Raw genomic sequence first — 18,599 nt, forward strand, 5'->3', positions numbered from 1 at the left:
GGAGTGATAAATTATATGGCCGCCCTATCAAACCGCACTTTATGCAGCCTGACATTGAAGATTATCCTGCCTCCCAGCCATCCCCAAATCTCATTTCCCCTCTCAAGTACAAGAGGTTTTAGATCCCAAGTTACACACATTGGCTTCATGCCCTACTCCATCAGTGGAAGCTTAAGCTGTGTCTAGAGTCTACCTGATGAGAAAATCCCCAATTAAAAAAATATTGACCTAGCTTTCTAAGTGGTCTTAATCACCAAATCACCAAATCAAATGGCCTGCATATGTAATTTGATAAAACACACATGTACAGTTGTTTAAAATTGTCCAGAAATTGACATAATCCAAATCTCAAAGTGGTTTGTGTTCCATTAGAAACCTACTAAAATGAGACGAAAGTCTGTGTTCATTGGTGTTTCAAAGAAATATTTAAAGGATGGTTAGGTACAGACCACTGCTCTTAAGTAATTAAAGTCTATGGTGTTAGACAAGTGTCTCAATAAACACACTTTCTACTATCTTTTACGTGGAAATTTAAATGCTTATTTACATTTACTTTTGGATTTAAAGTTGAACAGCTGTCTTGAGGCCCTTTTGAGAATCAAAATGGCTTATATAAATCCCTCAGATCAAAACATGTTATGCCATCACAAACTTTCTATTTAATTCTATTGCCAATTCAAAATATTGATGTGGTTTTATTTCAGGTTTATGTAAAGCAAAGCCTGAAGGGCATTGGACCCACCTGATGCGTTTTAGATAGTCAGGTTGCTTTTCTTCCTGTGAATGTCTGCAGGAACCGTACAAAAGGGTTTTCTGTGGAAACGAGGTTTACTGAATAGAAAGGACTCCTTTGATGAGCCATTTGAAAGATTTTAAAAATCCTTTTAGAAAATTTGGTATCAGACTTATTTCATCAAATTCGAGTTATGTTTAGATGGGAAGCTAAAGTTACAGCTTACTGCAGGAATGTTTGCCTGAGGTTTTCTTTTTATTTATTTAAACTCAGCAAGTAGCTTAAGTACTAGACCATATTTGCAAAGTAACCTATGTGTCACTTGAGCTGTTTGGTAGACTTGAGGAAGTGATCTTTGGGCTCCTTCAAGTGCTAAACACTGTGGCAGCTCCTGAAGGGGATAAAATGCAATTTTAAAGGGATGCACAGAAGGGCCTTTGTAGCGTTCCTTAAATGAGCACAGGATTTTAACAGGAAGAAGAATGGGGTGGGGGTGGAAAGAATGGAAAGAAATGCAAGTATACAGAATAGTTGAGACAAAGGTGCATGGGAAGAGGTGTGAGAGGTGCAGAAACAGGATAGGTATTGGTTGGGTTTGATGGTGAGGGAGATAACTTTACAGGAGATATTGGAGTTTCCTCATGGTGGGTAGTAAGCTTGCATCTTGTTTTGAAAGTTTCTGGGCAAAACATGATATGATTCCATCTCTGTAGATCTGGACTGCAGTTGGTAAAGGCTGAGGCAGGGATCAGTTAGAAAGGTATTGTAATTGTTCAAATTAAAAAAAAAAAAAAAGAAGAAGTAATATGAGTACAAGCTGGGATAGCAGCAGTGGGAAGAGAAAGGAGGTATAGATTTTTTTAAATCATAATTCAAATCCATAGGACATGGCAACTGTTTATATGTGAGGAGCTGTGGGGAGTAGGTGTTCCAAGGTAACTTTGTGATTTTGAGCCTGGATAGTGGGAAGGTAGAACCATCAAGACAGAAAGAGGCCATGAACACAAGTGGTCCTGGATATCCTGAATATAAGGTGCTGAGAATAACCATGGGAGAAGTATGAACACATCTGTATAACCTATGAAATGCTCGTGGTCATAAATAACCATTTGTTCAGTGAATACAAGAAGAGGAAAGGAGCTTCGTAGGCTGTACAGCATATGCAGGCCTGTGGCTCCGGAGAGAGGTCCTGCGTGAAGGTTAGATGTGCAGTCATGATACAGAAGTGGTAAGTGAATGAGATGGCCAAGGGACGCACGGTGCAGAACAGGAAGAGAAGGGGGCTGAAGACAGAGATCTCACGTACAAGGTACATTTAGGGCCCAGAAGACAGAGTCAGAATGAAAATAGTCAGAGGGAAAATCAAGAACCGAGAGAGAGCACAGAGTTGCTGTCATGCAGGGTGTCATGCAGGGTCTCTGCTCCCGCTCCCCACATAAGAACGCAGGACATGGTGAGGCCAAAAAGGAACACCCATGGAGCCACAAATAGGGGAGTCATACTACTATATTCTCTCTAGCGGCTAGGTTGGAGAAACAGGAAGCAGGAGCCACACTGTTCGCAACCCTCACTGCACCGCTTGCAGGCTCAGCCACCATCTTCTTGCTAGGCCGCCATTTTTCTGCTAGCGTAACCACAGCAGTTATATTAGTGGCCAATGGCTCACTGGTTACAGCTGACGGCCAACTGATCAGCCACAGCTGATGGACATCCAATCACAGTTGATGGCCATTTACTACCCGAGCCAGCACCTTTCCACAGAGGCCGAGAGCCTGGAAATTGCACTCCTGGCTCTGTCCCCACAGGTTCCAAAATCCCAGGAGGCAGGCGCCTCTAAATAAAGAGGGACTGAGGTCAAAAGACTCAGTCACTAGCATTGGTATCTCGGAGTCCATTATGTAAACGAATTACGTGCTGTGTTCTGTGCTAAGGGTTTTGCCTGCCTTGCGCTTCACACTGAACATCTGAGGTAGGAACTGCTATTAAACTGCACAGGGAGGTTCAGATCTGTTAAGTGACTTCTCCAGAGTCACACAACTGGCAAGTGGAAGGGCACGGACTCTAAACCATCTGGCCTCACCCCAAAACATGTTACTCACACACTTGGCTGAGTGCTCCAATATGGTGGTGAGGGTAGAGGTCAGACCTCAGTGTCTGGGGACGAGGAAGGGACAAAGGCCCTGTGCTCCATGTGGTCTAGAACAGTGCTCAATGCTATATGTGAATGTAGACTACAGTGGGTGAAAGGCGAGAGGCGATGACAGCTGCAGGGCACAGCAGGCTGGCTGCTCTTTCAGGGAGGGCCTGAGGACCCTTTTACTCTGGGTCCTGTGCTAGAACCCGGTAATAGTTTCACAAAACTATTACATAAAACAAGAACCTGAATTAAAATGAGCTTCTTTAAACTAGGATTTTCCCACTATAGCAGAATGTATTGACTTGCTGTTTCCTTTCTTAGTACACATGAAAAGTGCTATTTCCTATACTTAATATATGTGTAAAAGTATTCATGCATTAGAATTGTACATACTTTTTTGGGTCCCTTGTTTTTTTCTGATGAGAGTATGATATTTCCTTTCAAAATGATAGTGGCATTAAGCTCTGGATCATGGGAAACAAAAGGAAAATAGGCCATGAGAACATACTAGCTAGCCAAGGAAATAAGAACCGAGCATCAGGATGAATTCTACCAATTGTAGGGCAGATTTTTGTGAGAAAAGTGTAGGGTATGTGGTGGAAAGAGCACATTTATGAGAGTTCAAATTCACTTTGCCCTTCTGAGAGAAATGAACATTTCTGCAGTGGCCTTTGTGGAACACTCTTAGGCCTTCCCCTGGGAACAACGAGAGTGCTCCTAACAGGGAGGCTGTCCTGTTTCTATGCCTCTGAGAGCAATACCTTGCAGAGCTGAGCCGCTGCTCATCTGGGGGATATTTGCAGTCTAATCATTGCCCCTTCAAGCCAGCTGTAAACCTCGTGCATCTCTGAATGTCAAGATAGGACAGGAGAATTTTCTCCTTCCGTATCTAAAGAAACTCCCAGGGGAAAGAAGGCCAGACCTGTGCTAAAAGGGCTTTAGAACCAGGGGAACAGCCAGGGCAGAAAAGGTTGCTGTTGATCAGCCCTGGCCTTCAGTCTGTGAAGAAGAATTTTGATAAACTTGGGGCAATTGTGTATTCTTGCACATCAGCAGAGCTTTTAACAGAAGAGATTTTAAATGAGCTCCCCAAGTCAAAAATATTTGGGAAGTTTGAAAACAGGGTAGATCACTAAAGCTATGTCCACCCAGTGCCCAAACAATCAGTAAAAGTGAGAAAAATTGAATCTATCCATGGTTTAGATGACCTAATGCCCAGCCTCAGATCTGGAACTGCCCCCCGACCCTTCCCTACCACAACCTCATCATAGGACTAGGTTTTCCTGTAAAAGGCTCAACGCTGAATCTCCATAGGACCCCATCAGTTCCATGTCAACCCCTCTATTCTAATGACACCAGAGTCTATGAGGCTCCTTCAATGAGCAAATTCATATGTCTGATTCAGACCTCACCTGGAGAAGCAGGTTTCCTACTTGTACCCACCACAGGCCATTGACATCACAGAATTGCATTATAAGGGTAGGGCTGAACCAGAGCTTCCACCTCTGACTTGATTGCCCATGGTTGACTAGCATCAGATGGACACAATGTAAAGCAATGGCAAAGCTTACAAACCAAAAGACCACTTTTCTTCTAGCCCAGCATAAATGCACCTTTGTGGGGTACTGCGTGGGGGGCTGCATACTGGAAACCAGGCAGCTTGGCCTGAGACCATGACAGCTTGACTTTGCAGCTTTGACCTGCAGTCTTCGGCAGTCATGAGCAGTGACATTTTCTTTCTGTAATCTTCAAGCCTGGCACTGCATTTCATTAGAAGTCTGATCTAGTCCCTTCAGCTCCTTTCCAGGGCAGGAAACAGAGGCAGCCCCAGGTCTGGAACAGGATTGAACACATCCGACATCCAGAAAGGGGTAGCCACTTGCCCTGATGTACCCCCATGCTAACTGTCCTGCTCAGGGGTCCATCCCCCAAACCCTGCTGCCCACTTTAAGTGAGCCAGCCAAGCCATACTCTTGAGAAAGCTCTCATTACCTGTGCCACCTTCAATATCAGGCATTACAGGGGACTTTTCAGAGGACCCAAGGCACTTATATTGTTTATTAAACTATTAATTTGAACTATATGAAATTGTCATTATTTTTTGTGGGTCAAACATGGTCAAAAATGTAATGTGTTTATCCTCACAATAGAAATTGTGATAAAAGTGTAGGGCATGTGGTGGATAGAGCACAATTATGAGAGTTCAAATCTGGGTTCAAATCTCAATTCTGTATCACTTTTATCCAACAAACATACACTGAATTCCTGCTGTGGGCCTGGTCTTGTTCTAAGAGCTGGACATGTAGTGGTGATGAAGACAGATGGACCTTGCTCTTCACGACACATAATAGATGCTTGTCTTCTGGGGCCACTTACTAGCTAGATGATGCTGGGCCTGTCAGTTGGCCTGTCTGAACTCCAGCTAAGCGTTATGAGGGTTAAATGAGATAATGTAAGTTAGGCAGGAAACGCACTGGTGGCCTTCAATAAATGGTACTTCTTGTTATTTTTCTGTGGCTCATAGAGAAGTCCTAATAAATGTTCATTGAATTAAAGAACCTTGGAATGTACTGTGGGAATCTTTAAGCCTACCCCTTAAGAGCCCAAACCCCTGCAGAAGAATGGTATACCTAGGCAAAGGCCGCTGTAAGGGAAACCCTCAGATCCCAGAGACCACCACGCCCCACCCACCTGGGACCTACAAGAGACCAGCTGTGGGCAGCTCCCATTAAGTCAGGGGGGCAGTAGGCAAAGGGAGGTACAATCTGGTTCATCTTTCTGAATGAATGTGAAATCACTTAATCCAAAGAAAATAATTGTCACATTTATTGATTGAAGCAAAACAGAGGCTGAGACTCAAAGGAGATCTGGAAATTACCTGTAGGAACTTCTGGTTTTAGAAATCAAACACAGATTTGGCTTTGGTTAGCAAAAGGACATGCAAATTGACCAGTCTTTGCCCCCACTTTCCACCCAATTGAGTCACTGCATGAATATAAACATGGAGTTGAACATTCCTTTTGCAGCCCAGAGGCCTATTTTCCAGGCTCTGTGTGCAAACAGGCCATATGGCTATTTCACAGGTCACTCTGCATGCCATTTAAAGCTGCATAAGTCATGCGGGCCAAGGTATTAATAAGTACAAAGTTGCTATCAAGCAGTACAGCTTCTAATGGTACCTTTACTGTCTTCATAGTCCTGAGCTCTTTTCAGCGTTTTGGGGCCATTCATCACAGGTGATGTACAGGGATGTGAGACCAACAATTGCTTTAATTTTTTTTCATACACTTTTCTGGTGGAAGCTGAGGGAAAATGTACAGAACAGATTAAATTGTTCTGTTTGTATATGGGATGCTAATGGATTCAAGGCATTTCACAACTCTGATCCTTATTCTTGTACCTTACTTTATTAATTGTGGTTTTTACAATGAGGTGGACCCCACAGCTACACAACTCCTTCCCTTCCTCAGGTGAGGTCTCTGTGAGTTAACCACAGAGTCAGGCATTGGATACATCTGAGAACAAGACTGACAAAATCGTAATCCTATCTATGGGGAATATGGACAATAAATACATAAATAGTTAACATAGTACATATACTAAAAATAAAAAAAGAAACACTCTAGGGTGATATAATCAAGAGTAACGTGTTTTTCACTGTGGCGGAAAAAGGATTTTTTGTGTAAGGCACCATACTTACTAATCTGTAAGTAGGATCTGCATGTATTCATCTCCTCTTCCCTCATTATGGTTTTGTAGTTTTTTTATTTTCCTATTTCTATTTTAATGATTCTTGTTGCATGTGTTGCTTCCACTGTAAATAATTTTAAATCTTTGGACATAGTTTATAAGTAATAAATGATTAGTCTTTAATATTTGTTGCATACATACATAGTATTGGCCCAGGTGAAAATCCAAGCTTATGAAGTTCATTCTGTAATTCAGAGTTACTCAGACACTTCACGTCCACCATGGTGATAGAAGTTTGGTCTCTTTTCTGGCAGTGAAATCTTTGAAATAGTAAAACATTAAGTTCACAAAGACAACCTTACAAATAAGAACTAAAACTTTACCAGTCCACAGAAATGTTTACAACCCTACCTCCCCAGTCTTGGAGGTACACAAGCAATAAAGAAAAAAAAATCACCATTTTCTGCTGTTTTCTGCCATAAATCTCTTTCCAGCTTTCGTTGCCTTGATGCAAAGCTTGGATGGGTGTCACTTCCCCCACTGTCCTTGGGGTTCAACTATTTCTAACTTTTTTACTCAACGAATGTGAGAAAAATCTTCTGCACAAAATGAACAAATGTTTCTATTATTGCTTAGGAACTCTGAGTAAGACTCAAGCTCTGAGAAGAAAAGAAGTTAATTAAATATGAAAGAGCTGAGAGAGATTTTTTAGTGAGTTAAATGAAAGTTATTTATCCCTGTCCTCCTTTTGATGAGAGTACAGAGAGTATGGAGCATTCAGTTACTGCAAACAGTAGTAGTTTTCACACTTGTAATTCAACTCTGAATCTAATGAGATGGTAGTTTTTAATTAACCGCCAGCAGTCTTTGTAATTGCTGAATTGGCATTTGAAAAAAGTCAGCTGGCACACAAATTGATTTATATAGATTTACGCAAGTCTTAATATGGCTTTCCAAACCTGCACAGCCTCAAGTTCAATCAGTTTAATCAGGTGATCCCTCTATTCCCCCAAACTGACCCCTCTACCTACTTAACAGAATCCTGAAAAAGACAGACCCATTTGTCAAACCTTTTAACAGAGATTTTTAATTTAGGGGCTTATTTATTGTACTTCATTTCTATCATGTTTCCAGGCTTTTTAATATCACAGTGAAAACGACTACAAGACAATTACTGAGTATTGGAGGATCTGAACCAATTTTAAGTAATGACTGCTTTTATTGGTGATCAGTCAATGTCTAATTAGGAAGAATATTGTACACAAGCTAGAAAAAGCTGTGAATTGTCATGTATAACAGGGTTGTTTGAGAACGCCTAGTTTAACAGTTCTCTACTTTGAAAGCTGTACTTTGACTAGAGTCACATTTTGATGCACAATAGGTGCTTAGTAAATGTACGTTTCCTTCTTTTCTACATGTTTGGGAAGCTGAATTAACACTTTCAGGTCACTAGTAAACAACCTAATGTTTGGAAGGAAAAGGGCAATGCATTTCCAATTTTATTTTTACTGGAAGCTAGCTTAGATGGATCTTGTGATATTTCTTCCCGAGAACAGCTGTCTGTTGTTTCACCACCTTCCCAAAAATAACCTCCAAAAGTGCCCTCATCAATTTCAAGTGACACTAGACAATTGCCTGGAGGGAACACACATATGGAAGAAAAATATTCAAATAGAATCCAACAGTATGATTAATCCACTTACCCCTTTACATGGTTGTCTAAAGTCTTGCAGTTGGGTTGGTTACTAAAGCTGGGGGGATTTCACCCAAGGGTTCCCGCTAGCAACCAATCCCTTTTGCCTGTTAAATGTTATGATGATCATAATACTGACAGTGTGACATCAGTCACCTCATAGCAACAGAATGATGTGAACGTCAGATGATTAATTTAACCTAAGTTCAAACAGGAGAAGGCGCTAGTCGACTTCATAGGCTGACTGCTGTGGTAAAATGTCACGGGATGCAGAGAAGTTATCATGCACAGGACGTGAGGAGAAAGGACTGCTACCAAACCAAATGGTGCCAAGAAACTAGGGAGACAAAGGAGAAATCAAACAAACTCAAGCGTCTAGGCCATCATCAAAAGACCCACAGTAGTAGATGGGTAGTTTGGCGATAGCTCTAGGGAAAATGAGAAAGTGGAAAAAACTCTATTAACTTATTAAGTAATTGCTCATTTAAAAATAAGAATCAGGATGGGGCACCCGGATGGCTCAGTTGGTTAGAGCGTGAGCTCTTAACAACAAGGTTGCTGCTTTGATTCCCACATGGGCCAGTGAACTGCGCCCTCTACAACCAGATTGAAAACAACGGCTTGAGCTTGGAGTTGAGCCGCCGCTGGCCAGCCAGTTGGCTCAGTGGTTGGAGCGTAGTGCTCATAACACTAAGGTCACGGGTTTGATTCCCACATGGATCAGTGGGCTTGAGCTCAGAGCTGGGCCGGCTGCTGGATAGTTGGTTGCCTCAGGTGTTAGATCGAGGTGCTCACAACACCAAGGTCGCAGGTTCGAGTCCCACATGGGCCAGTGAGCTGCGCCCTCCACAACCAGATTGAAAAACAACGACTTGACATCTTGGAAAAAAGCACACTGTTCCCCAATAAAAAATTTAAAAATTAGAAAAATAAGAATCAGGATAGAGTACAGGTAAATAATAATACATTGCAGAATTTTGATGGTTTCAGCCTTTTCAAAGCACTTTCATATCATCTCATTTCATCCTCTGCACACTCCTGTAAGACCTCCAGGACAGATGTTGTTATCTGTATTACAGGAGGCCAGTTTTTGTTGTTGTTGCTTTATTTTGTTTAAGGAAAGATCCCTTAGACTATTCACTTCAGTCTTTCAAAAGAGACTGATGAGACAATTATGCAAGACAAATTATGCTGAAACAATTAAGCAAGACAAAAATGTAACTTTAGGAAAGCACAATGCTTTAATTAAAAACCAAGGATAAGAGGGAGTCATCTGAAAGAGGTTAAGGGGACAGTGGAGACAGCTTGGCTGGAGTCACATCCCAGCTCTGTCTTACCATCTGGGTGACGTCTGGTGGGGAAAGTTACTAACCTTTCTTTGTCTCTTTTTCTTCATCTGCAATGGTGGTAACAATGGTATCTACCTCACAGGTCTGTTATGAGCATTCAATGAGTTATAATACACAGTAAGCATTATATTAGTGTTTTCCATTATTCTAATTATTCATCAGCCCTATCCTCAGAGAGTTTCCACATCTTTTCCTCAGGAGGCTCTATCCTATTTACACTTGCCCATGGTGTGACGAGGAGGTCAAGAAAAAAAAAAAAAACACAACCCCGTGCCTCAATTCAGTTTAGGCAAGCTACCTAACAATGGAAGATAAGCAGGTCAGAACAAAGTGCCGTGGGAAATTTTCGGCCACCTGCACAATTCTTCCGTTAAAAACATGTACCCAGTCAAGCTTACCCCAAAACTGGATATCCTGTTGCTGCAGCAAAGACAAGCAGAACATCCCCTTTAAGGAAACCTACCCCTGGGAACATCCCCTTAAAAAAACAGCACCCCTTTTTTGTCTCCAAGGCACACCAATCAAAAAAAGGACAAGTAACAGGAAAGAAAAAAAAGAATAAAAAGGGACGGGAAACAGTGCTCGGGGCTCTCGCTCACTGCTGTGTCAGTGGAGGCTTGAGCCCAGATTCGGATCTGTAATAAAGAGTGTTAATTTGTCCAATTCGGCTCCGTGGTCATTTTCTGGGAACTCGCTCCGTAACACATGGGATCCTATCACTGCAACACTTTCCAAGTGCTGGGAAGGACAGAGCACCTTTGGGTGCATAGTCAGGGAGGCTCATTGAGTGATGCCAAGCTGTGGTTCCAATGGCTAAGGAAGGCTCCAGAGTTTGTGAATAGAGCATCAGTTTCCAAACAAACATATAATACACATATTTGCCAACATCCAAACATTGAGTGCACCAGACAAAGACTTTGAAAATTGACGCATTTGTTTCAATCAAAGCAAATAAATGATAGGCTTGGGTTATTAGGATGCACAAACATTTGTTTACGTTTCCCAGAATTGCTTTCCACAAAAAAAGCAGACAGCAGGTGGAATTGCTATCATTTAAGCAGTTAAATTATTAGGATGAAAAAGACATTTCTAAAATATTTTCTTGGTCAGACCTCTGGGGTTTAAAACAAGCTAAGTTGACAAAGAATTCAATCAGATGACCTGATTGGGTTGAGCCCCCTATTATGTGCAAACTATTCTGTCTGAGGTTATTCTGTTGAAGATCCCACCGGCATATTCATGATTCTACTCTGAGCATTATTCTGTTTAAGAATTTCTGTACTCTGCAGTATCCTGAAATATTTGGTTTTGATGTTCACAGCACCCATTTCCTTTGGTTTTATCTGTGAAGTCTTGGGCATTAGCTTGTTTTTTATTCCCTCCAAGGCTGCAAAGATAGTTCATTCTATTTCTTGAGGGAAGCAAGTTTTAATTGCCAATCGACTAGGTATTCAACATGATAAGGTATCTAAACCCTGAGAGCTTCCTCCTTTCATTAAAATGTAGATCCAATTTCTTTTCCCTTAATGCCACATGCTGTTATTAAACTGAAATAACGGAAATAGTAAAAGCCAGATGTCACTTCAGTCTCAGGTTTGACTGTGGGGCACAATTTCCTCTCCTCAAGTTTAATCTGCTGTTATTTACTAACCCCATCCTTTGGAAGAATGCACAATTTAAATGTAAATGCAATTTACATAGGGGAGCAGATAGTAGATTTGCAGTTTCTATTGCCAATGAACCATTTGCAAAGGGGGAAATCAACTAACGCAAAGATCAGCAGCTGCCAGGCTGAGGTCTGCATTACTTGCCATTCTCCTGCGACTTGCCTCCTGAAGCCACGTGCCTCTGAGCTTCAGTTAGGCAGGCAAAAGGGAGTGCAGAACTGAGGCATTTTCCCAGATATTTCAAGCTGCATTGATTTTTTTTTTTAAAGCTGCATTGACTATTGACTGGAGAGAAAAAGAAGTTTAGGTTTCAGTGAGCTACTTCGATTGGTATCGCTGTTGAAACCATTAACTGACCAATTTCTTTCAACAAATATTGATCAATCATCTGCTATGAGGCAGACATTCTGCTTGGCCTAAATTAGGGAGAAATAGAAGAGAATACAAAGATGCCAAAGCTACAGTCCTTCTCTTAAGGATCTCATTGCCTCCCTAAAGACAAAAGAAAACAAACAATTACAAAACTAGAAAATAAGATAAGCTGTTAGCCGAGTGCTACAGGAGTCTAGAATTGGAAGCTCCCAAGGATTGAAATTTTCATTTAGGTTGACAGGTCCACAATTGGCAATAGTTGTAATATAGGGAAGGGGCATGAGGACTATTTTTTAAAAAAGAAGGAAATAATAGGTTGGATTCCAAGCCTGCTGCCTACATGCTCCAAGACCCAGAACTCAGGCCGATGTTAATCAATAACACAGAGCAGTCTCTCCAGAAGACTAAGATTCGATTAGGACCCTCCCTGCAGTGAAGCCCATGGAAAGAAAACACAGGTTGTGCTTTACAAGAGTTAAAGACAAACCTGCTCCTATTCTTCTTGCATCTCACTGAAGTTAAAGTTAAACTTACCATTGTTCTTCTAACCTCCTTTCTCCCCATACCAATGAATTTTTCATGGAAGCAGAAAACACATATAAACCCTTCCCCGGGGGATGGAGGGAGTGTCTCTTCCACTAGTCATTGAAACTTTCTGTCTACGGGGTGGACTTCATTTTCTTACTCTCTACTAAATAAACTTACTTTTACTTTAAACTCTATATTGACTCACATTTGAATTCTTTCCTACATGAAGGCAAGGATGCTCTTTTCCTGTAAGAGTTGGCCCCATAACGGGGGACTGGGGACAACCATTGTAGGAGTCTGGTGATAGAGTAGGGAAATGAGCCAGGTGGGTAGATTGGGGCCAGTTTGTGAAGGATCTTGTGGGCTACACTAAGGGGTTGACCTTTCAACTCTAGGCTCATTTGGAAGTTTGTGAGACATGGCATGATTAAATTTATGTTTGACACTGGATGGAGAATTGTGCGTTTTTTGCATTTGAAACAATGTAGGTTTTATTCTGAGTGGAGAATGAGTTGGTAGGAAAGAGTCTGGAGGTAAGTTGGGGGCGTTATTACTATAGTCCAAAACAATCGATTCAGACTTGGACTACGCCAATTTGGGGGAAGGCTGGAGATGAAGACACATGATTCATGAGTGACTTAGGAGCTAGAATAACCAGGGCAGGATATCTGATTGGATGGTTCCTCTTTACTTCACTTACATAGGCCCCACCTCAGTCTAAACCTTTTGTTTCAGCCACGAGCCCACTTACCTAGGGAACCATATGGACCTACACAGCACTGACACTTAAAAAATTATTCTGTCCTTGTCTAGTCAGCCCTCGATTATGCACACTACGTGAAGGCAGCAGCAATGCAGATAATCCATAATGCTCTTCTATTTGGCTCTGGAATTAATTACACCTTTTAGAGCAAATTTTCCTTCCTAATTAATCTTTCTTAATATTCTAACTAATATTCTCTGAGCCCATGACAGCTGGGCAGGAGAAGCGGGGAGCAGGCAAGGGAGCAGCAGGGTCAAGTCAGTCCACATTCCAGTTCAGCGTGGGTCACCCACAGAGGCCACTAGGTGGCTTTGGCTCACTGAGACTTGGCCGTGTAACTAGAGACTCAGAACCCTTGGGAGTTCAGTTACTGAGCACCTACTATGTCCTGGTCAGGCTGAAGGGGAGACAATGAATAAAGCAGAGCGTCTGCACTCAAGGAGACACCCATTTAATGGGGACAACAGAAGAGTGAAGGGATCGTTTAATCAAATGCAGCAAGGGCTCTGGCAAAAGCTTCTCCTCAGGAGAATAAGGCATGAACAAGGTTAATGGAGAAAAAAATAAAAACAAAATTGTAGGAAACCAAGGGGTAAAGTCAGTTAATTGCCATTTTATAAGCACAACAAAAAATATGCTTTTAATAAAATGAGTGCATATAGTTTCTTCTCTTAGTAACCCAGTAATTCAGTAAATTCTTATGCCAAGTAAGATGTGATCTTCCCTAGTGGTTTCCCAAGATTTCCTCCGAGCTGCCATAGAGAGGTGAGGGCTCAGGCAGCCCTGCTCTGGGCAGCCAGAACACCACCCCCACCTGCCTTTATTGAATGTGCTCTTGTGAAGATTGCCTTTAAAGGAATAATTTCACTGCTACACAAAGTTAGGAAGCTACCCATCTACCCTGTTTTCTGTGCTGCTCTTAAAACCAAAGAGGGTCTAGTCTCTAGTCCTGTTATGAAGACAAACCAAACCTTAGATACTTACAAATGATGATTTTGAGGGCTCCCTTCTTGGTGTCCAGTAGGTCCTGCTCACAGAGATTAATGTGCGTAAACCATAGGCAAGAGCTTTTGGATAATCTGTGGATGACAGAAACACATCTAAAATGTGGTCTCTGTCCTAAAAGGAATTACATTCTAGATGGAGAAACAAACCATAAACACACAAGGGAAAAGGTAAGAAGTCAAAATTCATGATCAAATACCAACATCATGTACCCATAAATGGCACAGAAGTTCAGAAGCAGAGAAAAAAACTCACCACTGATTGGGGGCTGGAGGTGTTCAGGGAAAGCTTCCTGGGGGAGGGGAAGCTCAGAGTGGGACCTAAAGGTAATGTCTGAATAGGCAGGAAGCAGGAGGATGGGCATTCTAGGCAAGGGCACATCATAAACAAAAGCTCGGAGTGGGAGGAACAGAGACGACGAGACCAGTCTTTAGCAAAGGATTTGCTTTAGGGAAGTGGATGGATAGGGTTGAACTCGCGAGCCTTAGAATCGGCTGTTAAGGTGTAGGCTCCCAGATCCCTTCTGCCTCCAAAAGCCTCCCATTCTGTGACCCTCTGATGCCAATGATGGATTGTCCCGTCTGAGGCCTCTGACAGAGGGTGCTCAGGGATGACAGCGAGGCCACCAGGAAGACTAATTTGACTGTGCAGGGAAAATGTATCGGGGAAAGAGACACCAGCAGGGAGGGAGATATGGTGGGTCGGTCCTTTGCCCTCATCTTTCTGTGAGACAATCATGAACAGCAGTGGAAGGAATACAGTAGGCTTTGGATAGCCAGGGTCTCAACCAGGAGCTCAGAACCCCTCAGAGGACCTTGAGAGATGAGTGCAGGGTGGTTAGGAGCACAGACTCTGGGGCCAGACTGCCTCCATTTATATCCTGGACCTGCCACTTACTATAAGCTGTTACCCTGGGCCCTCCCTGGCTTTCACATATGTAAAAGGGGAAAATAATAATAATAATAATAGTACATTCTTCCTTGAGTTATTAAGGACTGAGTTAATGTATCTCGAGTATTTAAAACACTATTTTCAGTAAGTGCCCATGGTAAATGCTCACAGTGTGAGCTGTGACAAAGCTCCATTGCGATGCTGTGGCACTAGGGTTCTATCCTAAGATTCTTAGTGGGGAGGGGACACAGGTGTGATAGGGACATCTCCCCAATGCATTCAGTATTGTAGCCCACATTTCTCTGTGAGCTCAGGGAAACTGAGAGTAGCTTGTCCTCCTATAAAGACCAGTCAGGGAACTGCTTTTCCTGGAACTTTTGAGAGAGAAAGTGCTGGAGGGAATGGGCTTTCACATTGTAATAAGAGGACAGTGTTGTTCAGTAAAAGGAGCAACTAAATTTAATGACAGACTAGACAAATGAAGACGGAGACAGCATGGCGGGACACCCATTCCTGTCCTTAGACCAGGAGAGGTGAATTCCCGTGGCTTAAAGGAGATGCTGTACCCACAAGGGTTTGAGGACAGCCATAGGAGCATAACCAAAGTGGAGGCAAAAGAAGAAAAAGTGGGAGCATGAAATGAAGCTAAGAACGGAGCAAAGAGAGATGGAAACCCTAATGACTTATATATATATATATATATATATATATATATATATGTTTACTGTACTTGCAGGAGGGTCTCCAATGTGACATAGCTTTCCAGCAGCCACACACAAAATCTACCATTCCATACTCATACAATCAAAACCAAACAATTGTTCCAGAGAATTCTAACTGTTCCTGGTACTAAGAAGAAGTGTGGATGATTCCTGGGGATCCTCTGCGTGTGTAAAGCAATGGGGTGACTGGCGAGGGGCGGGGGCAGTCAGTGAAGGACCTGGAAGCATGAGAAGGGGCCCTCAGGCTTTATCCTGAAGATAGTGGGAGCTGCTGGAGGTTTGGTGGTGTTTTTTTTGTTTGTTTCCATACATTTTAAACTCAATTTATTTTAAACAGTTTTAAGCTGAAGTAAATTATAGGTAAATAAAGTGAAAGTATAATGAAATCCACACATATCCTTCACTCTGCTTCAACAGTTGTCAACATTTTGCCTGTCACCAAAGGGCTTTGAACAGGGGGTGACATGACATTTGTGTTTGAGAAAGATGCCTTTAGAATAGATGCTATGGAAAGAATGATAGGAGTGGCACACGACTGGGTACAAGGGTATCATTAGGTTGTAGCAAACCATTCATCCATTCACTCACTCATTCATTCAACAAATATTTCCTGAGACCTATCACATGCCTGGCACTGTTCTTAGTGCTGTGGATTTAACAGTAAATAAAGCAGGTGGGGTTCCTGCCTTCCTAGAGCTTACATCCTTGGAGGGGAAAGCAGACAAACAAGAAAATGAAGTGAACGAGAAAATTTCAAAATGTGGTAACATGACAGAGAAGGCCTTGGGAGGCAGGCGTCTCATTTAGATTAGGCTGTCAGGGGTGGTCATGCTTGTGCTTTTGGAACAAGAAAGTCAGGACGGCTGGAGTGAGAATGTGAGTGAGAAGGTGGTAGAGACGACACTGGAGAGGAAATTTTAGAGAATGTGATGGCTTGGACTAAGGCGGCGGCAGCAGAGACGGAGATCAGTAGATATGAGGAGATTTAGGAGGGAGAACCAACAAGACTTAGTGATGGATCAGACATGGGATGGAAAGTACGGGGGTGATTCTCTGGCTTGAATTGAAGGATGGTTATCTATCTAGGTGGACAAGGTAGCCATTCACTGAGTCAGGAAAGAGAAGAGATGAGAAAAGCCCAAACCCTTAGGTGGCCCCCTCACAGCCTTTCAAAGTGAGGGCCTGGCAAAGTGAAGCCACTTCAATCACCAGGCCTAGTCCAGAAACTAACTGTCCATGCAGCTTCTGGATCAGACAGTTGCCCTGGGCAAATTCCAAGTTATCATCACCACTGCCCCTAGCCCTCCAAAGCTGGCATCACCCAGCTGCCACCTCCAGTCATGTAGACCAGGGGTGTCCAAACATTTTTCAACGTTTTTCACCAAGGGCCATATGCGGTAAAATACACAAACAGCCGGGCCACTTACTCGGGGTGAAGTACCATTGCCTCACCTGGTTTATTTAAGTAAACTAAATATATTTTTGGAATTTGCTGTGGGCCAATAAAAAATGGGGGCCGCAGTTTGGACACCCCTGATGTCGACAGTATAGAAGGCCACTTGTGGGTCCAGCTGGAGGAGATAAAGGAGATGCCAAACTATTTAACACAGCCTTTGGGGGAGGGTGGAGTCACTGAACTGAATCAGAGGAATATGGTCTCCATGGTGATGTTTGATCATGATAGCAGGGGTCCTCTGAAGCCATGTCAGTGTCTCATGCCATTTTGGGGCGTGGCTCACCTCAATGCCCCTTTGTCTCCGGTGGATAGGAGGGCTGAGATTCAAAAGGAACAGGATTTTGCTGAGATGCAATACACAGAGCCAGCTAGAGGGATATCTGGAATTAGAATGCTGTTCTGCCCTCATCCTCTGACTTTTGCGTGGTGCGTAGATTTATTAGGCGAGACATAAAAGGTGGCCTGTGAAGATAGCTGGGCTGGGGAGGAGGAAGATGCCCCCAAATGCAATCTAGACTGGAGACCACAGTGGCTAGGAAGGTGGCTGTTTCCAGAAATGTCTCCTTCACTCTCCTTTGCGCAATTTTTAGCTATCATCTGTCCTTGCAGCAGCTTGCTCTAGTAGGGCATCTTTTTTCAGCTGTCCATTAGGTGGGGGGAGGGATGGGCATTTGGAGTCATTGTCTGGGAATGAATCCTGGACAGCAGGAGGCTGCTGCTCTCGCTCCTTGTCCCCGTCATCTGTCACCCAGCGAGGGTGGCCGGCAGCCAGGCTGTGGACTGCCTAATGAAGACAGAAAGGTGGTTCTGGCGGTGCACAGGTGCCGATTCCCCATTAACAGAGGTGACATTCCGAAACACTACTTGTTACAGAGCAGACATTGGACAGGGCTGGGACACATATTAATGGCAGCAGGGCCAGCCAGCGTCTGTCTCAAATCCCACTGCCCCTGAGCCAGCAAGAGAGCCAGAAAGAAGCGTCATGAGGGCCCTCGGGCCCAAAACCCTCGGGCCCCTCATTTTGCAGGGAAAAGTTCATTCTTGCCACCCCTGATATTTAGAGCTGTTCATTTTTCTCTCCACTGTTTGCAGACCCAGGGTCCTCAGCTTCAGGCCTACCCCAACGTTGACCAGTTCCTGAAGAATGCCCAGCTCCTGCCCTTCCGGGAAGGGCTGCCGGTGTGGATAGCTGTGTGGGGTGAGGAGCTGGTCCTCAAAGTCAGACCCAGATCTGGAGTCCATGAAACCTTGCTTTAGAGATGGAATGAACAGAAGTTGTAGCTAGGAATTGTGGAGGTACGCTACAGAGAACTTCCAGACTGAGAGTGATCGGGCATGGGACCAGTCATGGAATCTCCTTTCCCCGTACATTGATAACAAACAGGACCTCTCCATCTTGGCTGGGATGAGATGCACGTTGCCCTGGCGACCGAGAGAGCCAGGAATGGTAGCGCGGGCCGGCGCCAGTGGTTCCCGCAGCTCCCAAAGCTAGGTGCAAAGTGGCAATAGGATGAGGCAGTGGCCCATGCAAGCACAGACGGTGTCCACCCACTGCTCTGGGAGCCCCCGCGCCGCCCGCACCCTGCGGATTGT

At 43.4% G+C, this 18,599-nt stretch overlaps 1 protein-coding gene across 1 annotated transcript in view; it reads right to left on the reverse strand.

Moving 5' to 3' along the window:
* LEMD1 (LEM domain containing 1) overlaps positions 1 to 6,843 on the reverse strand; it is a gene marked incomplete at both ends in the record, with an annotated part of 32,117 nt that extends 25,274 nt beyond the window's left edge. The window contains 3 exons of the mRNA XM_081026188.1: positions 3,264 to 3,334; positions 6,050 to 6,172; positions 6,762 to 6,843. Coding sequence (XP_080882314.1) covers positions 3,264 to 3,334; positions 6,050 to 6,172; positions 6,762 to 6,843 — 276 coding nt within the window. The remainder of the gene's footprint in view (positions 1 to 3,263; positions 3,335 to 6,049; positions 6,173 to 6,761) is intronic.
* Positions 6,844 to 18,599: the final 11,756 nt, after the last annotated feature.

This window comes from Rhinolophus hipposideros (assembly GCF_964194185.1).
Source record: "Rhinolophus hipposideros genome assembly, chromosome: 19".
NCBI lineage: Eukaryota > Metazoa > Chordata > Mammalia > Chiroptera > Rhinolophidae > Rhinolophus > Rhinolophus hipposideros.